The 18,438-nt window shown below is 42.4% G+C and overlaps 1 protein-coding gene across 1 annotated transcript; it reads left to right on the forward strand.

Moving 5' to 3' along the window:
- The first annotated feature begins 60 nt into the window (after window positions 1-60).
- On the forward strand, window positions 61-18,049 carry URB2 (URB2 ribosome biogenesis 2 homolog (S. cerevisiae)). The gene is made up of 9 exons (XM_010191802.1): window positions 61-186; window positions 1,575-1,751; window positions 3,486-6,852; window positions 8,673-8,833; window positions 10,035-10,145; window positions 11,112-11,354; window positions 12,405-12,495; window positions 14,125-14,264; window positions 17,790-18,049. Exons 1-9 carry the CDS (start codon window positions 61-63, stop codon window positions 17,985-17,987), a joined length of 4,614 nt encoding a protein of 1,537 aa, XP_010190104.1. The 3' UTR covers window positions 17,988-18,049.
- The last annotated feature ends 389 nt before the right edge of the window (window positions 18,050-18,438 follow it).

An 18,438-nucleotide genomic window follows, 5' to 3' on the forward strand; every position in this document is an offset into this window, starting at 1 on the left:
GGCTTGGGCGGTTCGGTTCAGTCGTGTCCCTTCTCCTTCGTAGGCCCCGTGTGTGTCGCCATGGCAGCGATCTACTCCGGAATTTACCTGAAGCTGAAAAGCGCCAAGACTTCTTGGGAGGACAAGCTCAAGCTAGCCCGTTTCGCGTGGATTTCTCATCAGTGCGTTCTTCCTAATAAAGAGCAAGTAAGTGCTTTTTAATGGTAAACAGCGAAACAAGCAAAGAAAAAAAAAATCCAAGTACTTAATTGCTGCTGAGGATAAGTTGATTCATAAAATCCAGGTCTTTTTGACTGTAGGCAGTAGTGCAAGTATAGCTCTGATGATGAACTGTGGGTAGCTCTTGATTTCTATGTGGTTGTAAGAAATATTTCTGTAACATCATCTTTCAAGTAGCTTCATCAGAAAAAGCTGCATTTAGGGCAGGAAGAAAGAGCCTTTCTTATAGAGAGGGTAGAGTGTGTGTTCTGTCTGCGAGATAGATGAGAACCCATAGTCTTCAGAGCTGTCATTAGCGTTGTTTATTATATCCTATATGGGATGCTCTGAAGTCTGTTGCTTCTGGTCATAGTTAAGTACAAGAACCTCAGGGTTGAAGAACAGACTTTAGCTACACACATGTTTCCCAGTGCTCTAAATATGTGCCCTTGGAAAGAGCGCACTTGGGATTCATGGGCATCTCCTTGGAAGATGCTTGGAACCCACCCTCTCCCTTACAGTTTTTGGTTTTGACCCTGTTTCCTGAGGGTCTGTTCAGTGCTTCCCCAAGTGAGGAGTGTCTTGTGCTGCTCCTTCAGCCTTATAGTCTTGTGGAGTGTACTGTTTGCACCGCCTGATATCAGTGGTTTGAGTTCTTGTTATTTCAGTTGCTTAGAATATTAAAGCTAGCCATACAGCATCATTTTGTTTTAAAATCAATAATTTAAATTAGTGGGTTTCAAGTTTTCCAGTTTGCACATGTCTAAATTCCCAGGCCTGAACTTCTAGGGGGTAAATTTAAACATACCAAGAGGAGAATCTGAAAGTAATAACAATTGTCAGAAAGTGAAAACCATCTGATTCTTTAAGTTTTGATTTAGAAGACTATGTTTGCTAATCAGTGTCAACTGTCAGAATTATACCCTGATGAAAGGACCTTGGGATGTTGGTTCCTGAAAGCTATCCTGGGAGGGTACAGGGTATCCCAGGGTGAACACTGGCACAGGTTGCCCAGGGAAGTTGTGGATGCGCCCTCCCTGGAAGTGTTCAAGGCCAGGTTGGACAGGGCTTTGAGCAACCTGGTCTAGTGGGAGGTGTCCCTGCCCGTGGCAGGGGAGTTGGACTGGATAACCTTTAAGGTCCCTTCCAACTCAAACCATGCTGTGATTCTATGATTCTATGAATATTACATTTAGTATGAAAACCCTTAGAAATTTAAATATTGCTTAAAACCTACACGGATGGACTTCTGCTCATTCAGAGCCTGTTCTGCTTGGATGTAGAGCAGTTTGCAAGGCTTGAGTGCTGTAATTGTGAAGAGGTCTTGTTCTTGTGTGAGGTTATTAAAGATCACTTATTTTCCCTTTTGTTAACAGGTATTACTCGATTGGGTAAGCCATACGTTGGTTTCATACTACAATAAGAAACTTGAACTGGAGGATGAAGTTGTTGAGAAACTCTGGGCATATCTAGACAACATTATCCATAGTAGAAGACTACAGAGTCTCTTAAAGAGTGGGAAGACAATTGGTCTCAGTTTTTCAATTGCACAGGTAACTAAGACTGTGGATATTTTGTAACATGCTGGCTAGCTGTGCATATCTTCTACAGTACGTGATTCTGCCTCACAGTATAGGGTGTTATGTGAAATAGATAATAATTAATCTGATGTCTTTTAGAACCTCATAAATTTTTTCTCTATTTCTGTTTTGCAACACAATTTATATTTGTACAGGACTAAGGCTGAAAATGATGGAGCATTCTAATAATAACCTCAAAGTTAATCTTCCTCTCTGTCTTTAAATTTTTCAAACTATCAGATAGTGAACTGGTTTAAGTATTTCATTAAGTAAGTGAAGTCTTAGTTCTCTATGTTGCTATTCTGTATTATTTACTGCTTATATTACCATTTTCCTGAGAATCTTGGGGAGAGAAAGATTTTCCCTTACTATGGGGCTCATTAGTATGTTTGGCTTGAGCACTTGCACAGTATGACGTGCTGTTCACAGACTCTGTGGCTTATCATGACTTCTTATCATGACTCTGAATGGTTAATTGTTAATTGTCATTGTTAATCCTAATTATATCATTATTTTAGTCTTAGCTGAAAGTGAATGGGAGCAGTTACAGTTCAGTTGCAGTTTAGAACTGAACCAGAAATTGTAACTTCTTATTCAGCTTCCTGGTTACAGAAATAGCAGAATTAGTGAATGCCTGCAAAGGCAGTCAAAATGGCTGGAGAAATGACCCTCTTAGTTTTGATCTGGTTGGAAGGAAGCAGGAGAAAACTTGTCTTTACCTGCAGAAATTGATTTGTGATGGACAGAGAATTGATTGGATGAAATCTGTGCTTGACAGATATTGTGCAAAAAGTGTGCCAAATTTAAATGTGATTTGGGTGTGTAAACCTGTGTGGTTAAAGATTATATGAGAGGTACAGGCCAGAGTACTCTAAAGACCAAGGACAGAGGTGACTGAGGGTCCAGTGGAAAGAATTTAAGTATAGGTTTTAGTCCAGTGGGGCTTGAGCTGAGGAGGTGAACCATCCACTACAAGGTGTAAGGAGACAGGTGAGATTTATAACTTTGGAATAGAGGCAGAACTGTGAATTGTTACTGAATTGGCTGACAAGATTACTTGGAGTTCAGAAAATGGAGCAAATAAAAAGGGTATCGAAGGAGAAAACCATAGCAAAATCAGCACAGAGTTTGAGAAAAGGAAGGGAAATGCAGGTTCAGATAAACATTAATTCTTTAGAGCTGTGCATCCCTCAAAGAGGAGAGAGAACAGTCCTTCACCTTCCAGATATAAGCACAGGACACTGGCTCTTTTTCAAATATGAAGGTGATATGTAGTCATGGGTATTCTTACTGAATAAACCTCCTGGGTCAAAGGTAGGAAGTGTGTTGTATGGGGGTTTTTGTTGTTTGTTTGGAACATAATTTTGGGCAACTTGCAAGAAGGGAGGGAATTTGCACCTACTCCCTTTCTGCAGGATCAAGTATGGATAGTTTTATGCTGTTGCCAGTAGCACACATGCCAAAGGAGGGCTTCCTCACTCATCCTGTGGTGCAAACAAATGCAGGGACACTGTTCTGGCCAGAGTTGCTTCTAGTGTGAGACCCACAATACAAGAGGCCCAGCAGGAGCTGTTGGAGGGTCCCTGTTGCTTCCTTCTTGCAGCCAAACCTCACAGAAGGTGGTGTTGATTCATTATGATTTGCTTTATCTTTGTGTGCAAAATTGACTGAGGGTTTTCTTGTTTTGTTTTGTTTTCCAATCTTCAGGTCATAAATGGAAGATTATCAGAGGCTTGTTCTCAGAAAACACAGCAAAACATTGGCACAGTGCTGAGTTGCTCCAGTGGCATTCTTTCTACTCCTTCGCTCTCCATCATTTACACAGCAAAGTGTGAGCTCTTGGTTGATCTCCTCAGCAAGCTGTCCAGACTGGCATGTCAGCAGCTGGTTTCTGACGACACTGTGGGCTCCCAGGTGTTCAGCGTCCTCCAGCTTACCTTTGCTCAGTACCTCCTGATCCAGAGGCAGCAAACCAACCCAAATCGTGTGTTTGGGCAAGTGACAAGTCACTTACTTCAGCCATGTCTGCTCCTGAGGCACTTGCTGACTGTGAGGAGCTGGACACAAGCAGACGACAACCACGTGCGTCAACACTTGAGCAGGGAAATCCGAAACCAAGTAGAAACTTTGCTGCAGGCTGGGTTATTCCAGTCTGAGCTTTTCTCATCCTACAAAGAGGAGCTGCTGCCAGAACAGGAACTCCAGGAGAAGAAGAAAGGAGCTTTGAAAAATCTTTTGCTACCAGTCAACACAGTGCAGACCAAGCTGGGCAGTGGCTTTTGTGAACCTGCCCTCCAGGGAGCTGTTGTGGCTGGTTCGGTGTCTCTGCTGTATAAGCTTTTTCTGGACTCGTACTGTAAGGCAGAAAACCACCTTGTGTGTTTCCACATGCTCAGCAGGCTTTTTGGCTGTTTTGGGCTCTCTGGCCTACAGCAGGGTGTGTGGGAGGATACACTCTCTCCTGCGGACTGGAGCACAGAGCTGCTTGCTTTGGAACAGCTGCTGAACTTAGTGCTCAGCAGTGATATCTATAATGTTGCCAGTGACCGTATCCGGCACAAGGAGGTACAGTTTGGGTTTTACCGCAAGCTAGCACAGGTATTGATGAGTCACTCCCAGGCTTCCATCCCTGCTTGGTTCAGGTGTCTCAAACTCTTAATGTCATTAAACCACCTTATAGTAGAGCCAGACTTGGATGACTTAGTGGCCTCGGCTTGGATTGATGCCAGGGTCTCTGAGCCACGTACAAAGAAGCCCCAGGAGGCTCTCATCAGCACCATGTTTCAGACTTACTCCAAGCTGCGACAGTTCCCACGGCTCTTTGAGGAGGTGCTGACAGTCATTTGCAGGCCAGCTGCTGATGAACTGAGGCTGCCTGTCTTCTCTGCTGGCCTGACAGTAAAGCTTCGTGAGTGCCTTCTTGAACTGCCGCCTAACCAGATTCTGGACATTTTGTGTCTCTTTGTGGAGAAATGCCAGACCCTTATTGTTCCTGCTGTTGAAGGGTCAGCTGACATGGCCTTGAAGCTTCTGTCAGTGAGCTCGGTGCTGCATGTTTTTCTGTTCAACATGAGGAGTCTAGATGATGTCACTCCTTCCCCTGTGGTCCTTCGCACTCAGAGTCTGCTGGCAAAGATGCAGAGGGGAATAATTCAGCCACTGATGGAGCTGCTGCGGGCTCCTAGAAGAAAGGAAGAGAAGTCAGAGCTTTGGCTAAGAAAGACTAGTGACTCTGCTCTCCTCCTTGTTTACACTTGGCTTGAGGTAAACACTTTGTTTGGTGTTAGCTGTGCTAAATACGCGTCTCCAGCAGCTGAAATTGCTGGTGCTGCTACTGCATCTGCTACAAAGTACGGGGGCATTTCAGCTTTCCTCCCTGGTGTGGAGGTGCAGTGCTGGGAGAGAGTCATGGAACTTGCAAATAGTTTTGCCTCCACTAGTAAATATTGCTTAGAACTGCTCACACTTCAGAAAATGAAGGTGATCTTAATGCAAACCAAAGCTGACCTACAAGCCTTGCAGCATGCTGCAGCTTTCATCCTGGAGTCTGGGAGATCCAGCATGAGCAGGGGAGAATCTGAACCATGGGATGGAGATATCAGTGCGATAAATGATCTCACCTACCCCACAGCCCACTGGCACCTCGTCATCTCCAACCTGACTATCCTGTTGCCATATATTTCCCTGGAAGATGTAGAGTACATTGCAAATGTGCTCCTAGAGACATTAGTATTGGCCAAAGTTCAGGAAGCTGACACAGACCCAGAGCCTTCTGTCAGCATTGGGAAAATATCTCTTGGTTTGATGCATAGCTCCTTTCTTCCAGAAATGAAGGTCCTGCATTGTGCTTTTCTAACCAGTCTTATTCATCGGTTTGCTCGGGTGCTGCCCTCTGCTGCCAGGGACTCAGTAGATCTGCCACTTCAGCAGCTGTCTGCCGGTGATATCCCTTGGCATGAAGCAATCCTGGCTCCTTGCAGACCTGTTGACCTGTTGGAAGCACCGTCAGAAATCAAGCTGCTGAAGGATGAGCTCAGCTTGTCTTGGAAAAAACTGGAGAAAGTTGCCCAGTGTGTAGTATTGTTAGCAAAAAATGGCTGCCCTGTCATCCTGAAAGAAAGTCAGCTGGAAAGCTGCTTGGATTTGCTGGAAATTGCTTCTCTTCTGAAACTAGATAGTCTTCTTCCGTCTGACTGTACCCGGTGTTTTCTGGTGCTGCTGTCCCTGCTAGCCAACACCAGGCCTAGTGTGTCTTGCAGCAAGCTGTTGCTGCTGAAGTTTTTAAGTACCTGCTTCCACCTCCTGAGGTGCCTGCAAGCTGGCAGGATTTTTAAGGTGTTTTATGCCAGCGATGTTCTTGAGGCTGTCATGACCTCCCAGCTCACAGCTAGCAAATCCTTCAGTGATGTTTTGACTGTTCCTGTTTGGACACAGTATCTTCAGGAAGTCCAAGCCTTTTTGGAAAACTTGCTTCAGATGATTATTGAAAGAAGGCAAAGTGTGAGGCTCAACTTGGAGAAGTTCATGTCTTTCCTGATGAGCTGCAAGCCAGATGTTGGTGCAATCAAAAGCAAAGGCTGGAAAAACTGGAATCCCGCAGCTGGGCAGTTACTGCTCATGGCATTCACTGCACTGTGTCATGTTGTCACACTCTACCTTCAGCTGCTGCCAGAGAAAAGGCTGCAGTCCACAGATCTACTGTCTGTTCTGCTGGAGCCAGTAGTTCTGCAGATGGTCAGGACTGTTGAACATGGTCTTCAGAGTAACACCCCAAACCAGCCTTTGCCTGTAGGATTCATACCGTCTGTCACTACTCTTCTCAAAGCAGATCTGAGCCATGCTGCCAGGAAGGGCTGGCAGAAGGAGCCCGGTGGGTTTTTGGAGCAACCCCGTATTAAACTGTACCAAAAGTTTTACTCTCAGATACTGAGAGAACTGCCCTTTGCAGAAGGTAATCTGCAGTTCCTTCAGCCTGCCTTGCAGTTCCTGACCATCTTCTGCTCAGTGCCGGAGCTGTATCCTGAAAAAGAAACTGCAGTCACGGTTGTTTTTGCTATAAAAAAGCTTCTCGCTGGTATGAAAACTCCTTTTCTCCACTTCCTTTGCTAATTTTGCAGTGCAGAGGCGAGTTAAAAGCTATTTAGCAAAACATACAGGTTTTTGAAAAGTCTGTATATTTGCTTGTGTTAAAGCAGTAGGCTATCCTTTTATAAATGTGTAACAGAAATTTTAAAGGAGGCAATGTTGTGGTACCTGGACCACCACCATTTACCATTTAATTTGGTAGTGATTTTCTCCTGGAAGATGCAGACATCCTAATAGAGTTGAGGTCCTCAGTTACTCATCCCTGGAGGGCATTTTGACAGTTCTGGATTTAGGGCCGAAGGTGCAGGTCCTTCTACTCACTTAGTTGGTATAGTAGGCACCACTGAAGCAGCTGTCAGATCTGATGTGTCTTACCTGAGGACCTTGGAGGACGTTACAGTAAAATACTCATCTATTTTTGTATATGATAGGCAAGATTACAAAACAGGGGCAGTCACCTAACTGTTAAGGATGCTGAACACCCGTAATTCTGATAAAGCCTGTGGGAGATTGACAGGTCAGTCCCTTCATCACCATCAAACAATGAGCCAGGGCTACAAATGACATGAAAAAACTCTTGCCCGCTGAGTGACCGAATGGCTCCTTTATGTTGTCTCATTCAGAAAGCGAGATGAACTAAATGCAGCATAGACATAACTGTTCTTTTTGACTCTTCCAAACAGCTGCAATTTGTTGAACTTGCTACTGACGTGCTCTAGTGCAGTGGCCTCCAAACATTTTTGATTGTGCACACCTATCAGTAAAGTAAAAGTAAATTGTGAATGAAACCTCAATATATGTTTATTTATAAATTGTATGCATGTGCTGCTCTACTACTATACTATGTACATTACAAAGTACACACAAAAACAAGTTTAAAAAGCATGAGATAAAGATGAAACACTATTTTTACATTTTGTTTTATTAAAGATTCTTTATTTATAATTCCTGCACCCTAGTGGATCATCTTGTGCACACCCTGAGGCGTGCACACTCCACTTTGGAGGCTACTGCTCAAGTGTACTACGGTCAAGATCTAAATGTGTATATTGACATTAGGTAGTTAAGAACAGAGCACAGCTTTCCATGGAAAATCTGATCTTGAATTTGCTCAGTTGAGTTTGAGCTAGAACTTACACATAGTTACAGGCTTAGTCTGTCTCTTCCCTGGCCTGCATTACCTCTAAGACTGGCAAAGTGCTTTAGCCTGGAGACATCATTAATCCCTGTAAAAAGCTGTAAGAATTTCTGATGAATAAATAGGATATTTAATAAGGTGAAATACGGATTTCTGTTGAAGAAGTCTTCTGGCATTGCCACAGATCCTATGGATTCTTGTGGAACTAAAAGCCAAGTCTTCAGAATTAAGTAATATATAAGCTAGTCCAGGACTGTCTATGTAGTAGTAACTGAGTAATTGGGGAGTATGACTTATGATCAGCAGAGACCTAAACCTTGTCAGCTTAATGCTTTTGGGAGTTGCGATTGCTCTCTGGCCAGCATTTGTAGTAAAGCCCTGTGGCTTGTTTAGCCTACTCCCTTGGCTTGTGCCCTTGCTTTGACATAGTCTTTCCATACTACAGAAGGCTTTTTATTGGTATGATGACTGCTCTGTGAACCCTAGGGAAGGAAATGCTTGAGAACAGCAATTCATTGCATTAGTGGGGAGTGAGGTAAAGGAGCGCTCTATACATTTGAGTGTTGAAAGGGTACCCACAGAGCTGTTGTAAGGTTTGATTTGCCCTGTTCTTACCTGTGGAAGTCTCTGTCTTGGAAATTAAAACATGCTTATGTCTCTTGAATATGCAGGTCCTGCAGTCACAACCCAGGTGATACAAAGTATGGAGATGGAGCTGACAGAGGTGCTTGTCCAGCTGCTGGGAAACTGCTCTGCTGAGGAGTTTTATAGCATAATGAGACTGCTGCTGCAAGGACTTGAAATGAGGAATATTTGGCAACAGAAGGCTAAAGTAAGACATGAGTTTAGTTTACTGTCAACTTCTTTCTGCAGTTTTCTGTCTGTGTCTTGAAAAAATTTTGTTGGCTGAATAACATGTAATATTTTTTCCTCTTCCTATTTTAGAACCATTCTATGATTGTATTTTATGTTCAGTGGTCAGGTCAAATGAATTTACGTGGTTAAGAACTTGATGACTGTGCTGAGATGTGTTTGGGATATAAATTGAGAAATGGAAAGATCATGGAAGCCTACTGAAAAAAACTTTCTGTCCAGTTTAAGGTCTCAGCAGTCTTAATTCCATGTATTGTCAACAGAAATCACACAGCTGTGATGTTGCAGGCCATGCTGGGATTTTTTTTTCTACTTGTTGATCAGAGCTCTTGCACAACAGATAGTAGCAGTCAGTGAGTTTAACCACTGTTTGTCTGTGGCTCTTCTTAACAGAGTTAAAGGCACATTTAGAAATGCTGATATATTTTAAGTAAAGCTAAAACTGCACCTGTGCTTTTGGTATTTGTCCCTATAAAGACTTTTACTCACCACATACCACTCAGTAGCTTTTTAAATACTGTACCTTTCTCCAGAGCAGCTTAAGCAGCAGTGGAGACATATGGGACACTTTTGGCAAAAAAGCTGGCTGTACCCTCCACAGAAAGCTCAGTGACTTGAGAATGAGATTGGAATTAAACTTGGGGGTTTATCTGGCTCTGTCTTATTTGTCAGAAATAGACATGAATGTGCTGTATCAATTCTTGATACATCTTTTTGCAAGTGTCTCTTTAATTCCTGTACTATGCATATAATTCCTGCCACCTAAGTATAGCTTGTAATATGTTTCTTTTATCAGTCTGTCACAGCAGCCAGCAAGTAAAAAAACCCCTGCTGCCAAATGCAGCATTCTTAGCATGTAGCGTCCCTGTATTCCCTCTGCTTCCCTCTGTTATCTAGTGGCAGTTGGAGTTTCTGTACAGTAAGTTGATTCTAAAGTAAATGTTGCATGCAGTACACTTAGGCCAGTGCTACTCAGCATATTGAATTTTGTTGAACTGCTGCTTACCTCACAATTTCCAAAGAGGTCTGTTAAGAGGACTTTCACATGTCAGGGCTCTGGTAATGCTCAAAACTGCCACTGCCCTTGGAAGAGCTCTTTAGTACTTGAAAGGAGCCAGTGCATCTTGTACTGTGACTGATGGTCACTCTTCTTTCTGCAGGAAGTATTGTCAGCTGTTACACTAACCAGATTGTTGCTCAGCTGCCCATTAAGTGGAGACAAAGAGAAAGCTTTCTGGTTTGCCAGCCCACAGATAATCACAGCTTTAGCTGTAAGTATCTTATTAATATAACTTCATACCTATCCCTTTTATTTGTTCGAGTCTGTAGTGGTTACATCTAACATACACAGAGGCATACAGGAACAAAAGAGTTGTGGACACACAACTCCAATGTAGAGTGCCTGGTATGGACAAATCCATACCAGATTCACTTGCATTTTTTTTTGTCTTGATCCTTTTTATCCTCCTTTCTCAAGTAAATCTCCTGTAAGTGCAGTGTCTAGGTCGTCCATTTCTTATTATCAGTAATTTTCTGGGACTGCACCATGTCATCTGGAGCTTGGAAGAAAGTTGTTAGGCTGCAGAGAAGACAGTGAGTCTTCTGTCCTTCCTCCTGTCCAAAAGAGAAGGTAACTGTCAACCATGTATTGCAGCAGAAGCCAACAGCAGGAAAACAAAAAGGAAAAAGCACTTATATGAAAAAAAATTATAACATAAATTCACAGAATTATGAATGGGAAATTTAACTGAAAGTAGCCAAATCCAGGTTTCCTGTTCTTCATTTATATAGCATTCAAACCTAGTGATGTAGGCTTTTCTTCTCTCATGGTGGTGGTGTCTCTAGACCAGAATTTGTCGGAGTTTGGCTCTGCAATGCCTGGGAATCATGAGCATGTGATTTCTACTCTTTCTTGGTAGGTCTGCATACTTGTTAAGGAGAGAACTGTATCAATGCATTCACATGAGGAGGTGCGAAGAAGTGCTGGTTGTCAGGGGACTGGGGAGGAGTTACAATTCCGTGCTCACAGCAGTGCTTGCTTAAAGTACATCATATGCATCCTTGCCCAGGGTGCAGTTGCACAAAATGGGCTCAAGTGCAGGAGTCTCCCTGCCAGTCCAGCTTGCACCAGTCTAGTTCCATGGACTCAAATCAGAGCATTATGGTTCTCTGGTGTGCGAATGCTAGTGATAGGTGGCTAAGGCACTCTTCCTTACCTTTCTCCTATCTTCTTGTAGATGCAAACCAAAGAAGCCTGTCAAGACCAGTCACTGATTTCCACCATAGTTGTACCTATTTTAGAGGCTGTAGCAGCTCTGCTAAGGCAAGGAGAAGGTGTTCTCTTGAATCCACACCATGTGGCACTGGCATTCAGCATTCTCTTAACAATCCCTCTGGATCATCTGAAGACAGAAGACTATCACAGTGTCTTCCTGGGAGTTCATGAAGTGCTCTTTTCTGTTGTGCAGTGTCATCCAAAGGTATATCTGTGAGAGGGTGGGAAGAGGGGAAAAAGGTAGAAAGAACCAACACAGAAGCAAATGATGAGAATTTTTTTTTAAGAGTGGTTTTGAAATAATTTGTCCAGACAGTATTAAAGTGCTTTGTACTGCTTGTCACTTAAAAGCCTGGGAATCTCAACATCATTTCTGTTGCTCTTCTGCTTTGTTTTGTGCTGGCATTGTTGGTCTTTGGCAGCAGACTGCTTATCAACATCTGATGCTAGATTAGAGTAAAATTTTCCCTTTATTTGATGATTGATTTCTAGAAGCACAAATGGCTCAGATTCTAGGACCTCATTCTCAGTGGAGATCAAGATTCTGCAGCCCTTTGTAAACAGGGCTTAGCCTTGTTACAAGTTGGTAACCTTCCAACACTGTACCATCCTGGTGTTTTTGTCAGCCTCTGGCACAGGAAAGTGAAGATGTGCTGGCACTTGCACAGGGTTGGAGATACTGCTACGTGAAATATGTAGGCAGAGGTGGAAGAAAGAAGAAAAGGAGACTATGCATTTGTATCAGGACTGAGTGTGAAGAAAATTAAAGATGGAGAAATGGCAAATTCTAGAAGCAAAGCGGTACACATTGCTAAAATGTCCTTATAAAACCCCTGTTGTACAAAGCTGCCTATCCAGGCTGTTTTCACACAGTGATCTGTAGCGTTGCTGAACCCCATGTTCTTTGAATCTGTCTGGCTACACAGGTTCTCTACCAGCAAAAACAAATTCCCAAAGCAATAGGTTACTACATGGAATGCTACTTTGGAGAGATGGAGTAACTAATATGATGTTTACTTGTTATTTATATTTGAATATGACTAGGTCTGCAGTCCTGCTCCAGGATTCTCATGTGCTCGATACTGTAGGGATGCAGAATGAAAAGACAGTCTCTGCTCCTGACAGCTGTATAAGCTACTTCATTTCTTTCACAGGAATTATTTCCATTTCCCTCAGATGATAGGGTGGTGTACTTCTACCCTCTCCACATCCCTTACTACATAATCTCCGATGTTTTAATTTCATGTCTTTGCAGGTGCTGTTGAAAGCAGTACCATCTTTTCTGAACAGTTTCCATCGCCTGGTTGTTTCTGTCATGCATGAAGGGCGCCAGAAAGGAGACAGAGGTATCATATCTTTTTCATGTTTGCATTATATTTACGCACTGTAATTTTGTATTTTCTAGAAGAGGAGATGCAGAACAGGACAGTCTGACACCGGAAGCAAAGTCCTCAAAACCTGTGGGATTGAAACCATTAGCCCTATCTGTCCTCTATGTAAAACTGAGGATGAGCTTTGTAGTATTGTGGGCTTAGGAAGATAACTGGGGCTCCTGTGGAGCTTCATCCAGACAGCATTTCTTTAGGTGAATAAGGTATTCTTCACTGACTGGCTAGCAGGAGCTGGCAAGGCTTGCTGTGCCCAGTTTCTGCTCTTTCTGTCAACCTCTGTCCCTGAAAATATGGTGGCTGTGAGCTCTGGTGATACATGCTAATATGCCTGAGTTATAACCCCAAATAGATCCTGCTAAATGGAGCTTCCTGAGACTGGAACTGTGCTTGCTACAGATGTGAATTGTCACCATTCTATGCTAAGTGTAAAGCCAGAACATTGCACATCAGAGGCATCAATTTGGATTAGATAATATATCTGTATGGTCAAGGATTTGGAATTGCCGTAGTTAAGTAACTCAAAAGGAATTTAAAAAAAGGACTTATTACTGGAAGTTGTTGGAGAATTTGCATTGTCAAAGTAGCCAAGTCAAAGATGTTCATAGTGATTAAGTTAATCCTCCTGTGCTTTATATTGGTCAGGACACAAATACCCTGTCATTAATAGTGGTGACTTTTTGAGACAAGTTGACTTCATGGCCTGCAACTGCTTCTATCCCAGCTTTCCTCTGATGTCCTACAGCTTATTCCATGTTCAAACTTATCTCAGCTGATAACGTTGCCCACAGCTGTGGGTAAATATAAGTGTATGTATGCATCAGGGAGGAATATACCAACAAAGGCTCAATGGTAGAGGAAAAGTTATGTTTAGCTGGTGCCAGACTTTGAGAATTTGCTAGCTTCTGTAATACATTTATGTAAGGCAAGGGTCACAGGAAACTTAGGGGTATGTGATGTCCTAAAGTTTATAAACATGCTGGTTATCTTTGAAGGATTGCTTTATTTTCATAAATTATAACATGAAAATAATTTCTATGTTTCCCTTTTCCCTTGTTTTTGTTAGTTCTTTTCATTCACTGCCTACTGAAAAGGTAGATTCTCAGGTGATTTCTGCAGTCTCACTTTTAAATATCTCCAGTGCTGTGGTTTCTGCTGCTGTATTCCACGTAATGAATCTCATCAGGAAGCTTTCTTACTACCCTGTTTCTTAGAGATGTCTTCTGATTTTCTGTAGGTAGAGAATGTAATTTTCTCTCCTCCACAGTGCTAGTAGAGACTGAATCATGGAAGGGACCGTAGCTGCTGCTTTTAGCACTTCAGCATCTATAACAAATACATTTTGCCTTGCAGTGCATGTGGAGTGGGAATCAGTTTGCTCTTATAAAATAACCATTGGGAGAGATGCATATGGTGTGCTGTGGGGGTGTGTGGGGCCTCTCAGCTGTGGCTTGATAAGAAAAGATGGGAAGCTGGTGTTGGCTTCATGTAGTTCAGGAATCATATGGAAGGCTGGGTGTTTCTTTGTTTTATTTCCTAGTGGTTTTAAGTCTTAAATGCCAGACTGGAACCCACTTTCTGTTTTAGGCAACACAGATGAGTTTGAAGTTATCCTGAAGTGTGCACACTTGGTGGAACGGATGTATACTCATATTGCTGCAGAAATGGAAGACTTCACGGTGTTTTCTGCTTTCATTGTGGCTCAGTATGTGACTGAATTGCAGAAGGTAACATATTCTCATCCTTCTTGAAAGTGCCATGGTTTTGTGCTGGCTTTGGAGTTCCTGTTCCAAAGGCAGCTGTGTTACGTTTTGTAAAATCTGTGAAGTTATAAAAGTTGTTGTGCCTCATGGGGATACAGGTTTGAGCCAGACTCTCTGTTATTTTGAGCAAGAGTTCCTGAGAATCTTTCGTACCGAGCTGCTGAAAACTTTAAAAAGGTGTGGGTTGTGGGTTTTTTTAAGGTAAAACAATGCAGTGCCTATTTACAGAACTGCTTTGCTCTTCTGTCATGTTGGGCATTATTTTTTTCTTCACCTGGTAGTTTTTGCCGTTAATCTCAGTTTTCCAGGATTGATAGCAGTTAGGGCCCCATCTAGCAAAATAATGGAGAAAAATTCTCCTGGAAAATATCTTTTAATATGGTATAAATGAGTAAGTGAATAGAGAAAATGTTACCAAGCGAGAGAATTGTTAGCCTTTTAGTAATTCTCCTTCTGTACCAAAGATACCATTCCCATCCTTGCTGAAAACAACTACTCCTAATATTACAAATGGCAGAGCCAGGTCAGGAGCTTCTCTCATCCAAACCTAATTGTCATTCTATTCAGCCTAATGGGTTGAGATTTCATCAGGGTTTGAATGTGGCTTGTGTTGCAAGCACCTGAAAATTGATGGTTTGTGGCTCTGGCCTGAGCATGGGCTGAAATATAAAAAGAAATTTTAGACTTTGATTTTAGACTCTCTTATCACAAAAATATCCTAACTGGTGCTGTGTTTCTGAAGGATTATGGTATGTTGTAACCGATGTAACCAACCATGAAGGTTGTTATGTAGCTTAAACTCAGCTGCCTTCTCTATTGTCCAGCTTTTTTCCAAGGTTTGGGAGCAAACCAATGGGATATGTCAGTTTTTAGCCATGTTATTTAATGTTCCTGGTAAGTTGGTTATTGTTTACATAGTAAACATAGTAGTTCAGTAAAGACTAGGGACAAATTGCTGTTAAGACTGTTGCTGCTCTATTTAACTATCTCCGAACTCTGAAATCTGTTCATCGCTGAATGTAGAGCCTTTACTCATAAACCCTGACTTGAATTGTCAAATGACCTTTCCAAGTTAAAAGGACATTTACTCAGTATTAACAGTGTACAAAGTCTCATGAGACTTCTAGGAAAGTTCTGTACAGTACTTATCACTGGAAAATGGAAAGTGATGGATGATCACTGAAACCACAGATCAGTAATGTATGCATGCAACCTGTGGATGTGGAAAGGGGAATCGGTGTAGTGAGTGTTTTCTGTCTGACAGCACAGATAGATCACAAGTAGGTGATGATTTATTTGCTCATTAGACTGGTGAGAATTGATGGATATCAGAGGAAGGGGAGGTCTCAGCATGCCTGTCTCAAGGGGGCATGTACACATCTTTCATGTTGTTCTCCAGAGGGAGAGAAAAACTCCTTTAACCATTAATCTCTTCTGAGTCCAGATCAGTGGCAGGCCCCCTGGAGGTCCATCAAAGATAACTGAGAAAAAAATGTGTTGGTAGATCTAAATCTTTATGTGGGCATCTGCACGCTTACTGAAGCCCTTTTAAGGGTCTTCAGACAAACTGATGAAAGCTACTGGCCTTAACAGTCACTTACTCCTAAAGTAGTTGTGTAACTGTTCCCTCAGTGCTTCCTCTTTATGCCAGGAAATAAAATATTCATGTGAATTATTTTGTGTTAATCTAGAAAGAGTCCTTGCTAGAGAGGGTAGCATCTCTAACCTCTTTCATACTGTTAACAGTGCTTTTCCCTTGTTGTCTGTGAGCTGTTGCTTAATTCAGCAATAGTGAAATACCTCTTCACACATTTAATGTCTCACATCAAGAGCTCTGTAACGCTTGACAAATTGGTTGTGCTAACTATATAGACGATAAAACACTTAAAAGCATAATTAACTGCCAGCCAGTAGTGGCAGCAGTTTAAATCTTTGTTTCTGCTTCCCATAGTGTTAGTGGAGGGTGTTTATAGGAAACTGCACTGCAGAGCAAGAAAGGCCCAAATAAGGCATGGGTCCAGGTTAATTTGTGGTGTAAGGGATGCAGTTCCATTAGCTGCAGCTCTGAGATACCTGGCTATCCCAAGTGGGACACCTGGTCCATATTGTCAATAGCTGTGGGTTTTCCTATCCTCTTTCTGTGCAGGCATTTCTTTGCCCTAGGAGGGGAGAGGCCAGCCCAGTGCATTCACTGGAAGCTGTGATGCTCAACTGTTCTGTTACTTTAGTGCATGGTGTAGGGAGAAATAACATCTGTTATTATAAACCAGCCAATGAATCAACTGACGTGGGGTAAAATGACAAACTTTCGGACGTGCAAACTCATCAAGGTCACAGATTGGAAGAAAGGCTTCTGTGCCTTAATGCCTGCTTTATATTTTCACAACTGTGTTAGCAGGTCTAATAAAATATATTAGCTGTTTTACATTTAGGTCAGAAAGAGAGCAGAAGCCTGTCACAGTGATTAGGAGTGCACTTCATTAGTGGAAAGTTTATTAGTTGCCTCAGGAAGAAAGAAGTCTGAATTTTAATGACAACTTTTTATGTAATTTTCATTAGGCCTGGAGTGCAAAGGCTTAGGTCTGGAGGCGTAAAGCTAATTTTGGGATTCAGCAAAGATAAGACATGGTTCTGTAGCAAAAATAATGTGATTATGCCAGAGGCCAGCACTGCCTGAGGCAGTGAGGTATTTAGCAAGTGATTGCGAGCACAGGACAAATTCCAGTTAGCCCGGAGCAGCAGGGGACTCCAGAGCCAGCGCCGCCAGATGTTTCTGGTTGTAGTGGTGGTTCTGCAGGTTGTGGAGCTGAGCAGGGGCAGTGGCAGGAACAGGGCTCTGAGTCCTGAGCCATTCGTTGCATTCCTTCAACTTTCTGCATGACTTCAGGCAAGGTACTTGGTTTCTGATGTTAAAACTGATCAAGGAAATGCGTATCCCCTGAGCTTTTTGAAGGCTTCTTTTATTAAGGCTAATGGTGTAAGTCCTCAGATATAAATTGTTAGATAAATACCAAGTTGTTAAGTGATAAATTAAAATTGATTGACTACCCAGTGTAAATTATAGAGTAGCCTAAAGGAAATGCTCATTTGAACCTGAGAGTAGCATACAGGTAATATGAGACATACAGACACCTGAAATGTGTAATCCAGGGCAATTTTAGGGTTTTTTAATTACAGTTTTTCTGCTGAGGAATTGTCATGTGATCAGTGTCTTTGCCTTCACAGCAATGTGTATAGCAGCACTCTGTGCATTTTATTGCAAAAGTCATGCTTGTTCTGCAAAACGTGTTTGCAAAAATCAGGAAAATACTGCACAAATCAAAATACTGGATGTTATCTAATGGACTGTTCCAGATGGTCTGATGCACTGGATAATGTTTTGTCACCATTTAATGTATTTTAATGTAATTTAATGTATACTGACTGTGGAAAGGATGATTTTTTTTCCCTTTTTGTCCTCAAGTTTAGTGAAGATTGTTCTTCTTATAGGTGACTTTGCACCCGGCTGTGAAGAAACATCTCACAGAAGGGATATATCACATCCTTGACCTTTTCATTGAACGAGACATCAAGTTCTTAAATGCGTCGCTACCAGCAGGTGTAAGGGAGGTCTTCAGGGATCTGTATAATGATTACAACCACTACCACAAAGCGAAAAAACAGGGGGAGGAGAAGTATACTGCATGATGAATCCTGCCTGCTGCTGCATAATCAGTGATGAATTGATCTTGCAGTGCTCAGAAAATCCTCAGCTGCTGTTTGGTTTGGGATGACTGGTAAGATAAAATCTGAAGAGGGTCCTCTAAATGTGGGTTGCATCTGTCTCTATGCAGCCAGCCTTCATAATGGGGAAGAGGGGAATGGGGAGGGAGGATGTGCTGTTAGGTCTGGTCCTGCTGTGTGTCACAAATGGCACAACTGCTTGCACCTGTGCTGGCCCTGGTGAACTCGCTGGGAGCTCTGGGGAGTTCGCTGCAGTCTGGCAGCAGATGTCAGGCTTTGGGCTTTGGCACCTCGTGGTGCTTTTCTGTGGAAGCAATAGTCTGGTGTAACAGCCAGTGAGGGTTATAACTCCTACTGTCGCTTACATGGTAAGCAGAATTAAAGCAATTAAAGTGCCTATTTTTGTACCCTGTTA

Source organism: Mesitornis unicolor, unplaced genomic scaffold (genome assembly GCF_000695765.1).
Source record: "Mesitornis unicolor isolate BGI_N332 unplaced genomic scaffold, ASM69576v1 scaffold9409, whole genome shotgun sequence".
Classification (NCBI taxonomy): domain Eukaryota; kingdom Metazoa; phylum Chordata; class Aves; order Mesitornithiformes; family Mesitornithidae; genus Mesitornis; species Mesitornis unicolor.

Excerpts from the sequence above, each read along its gene's own strand:
- URB2 (XM_010191802.1), top strand. The coding sequence starts at position 61 with ATGGCAGCGATCTACTCCGGAATTTACCTGAAGCTGAAAAGCGCCAAG. Across the intron at positions 6,853-8,672 it reads TATAAAAAAGCTTCTCGCTG|GTCCTGCAGTCACAACCCAG; the intron begins GTATGAAAACTC and ends TTGAATATGCAG. Across the intron at positions 14,265-17,789 it reads ATGTGACTGAATTGCAGAAG|GTGACTTTGCACCCGGCTGT; the intron begins GTAACATATTCT and ends TTCTTCTTATAG.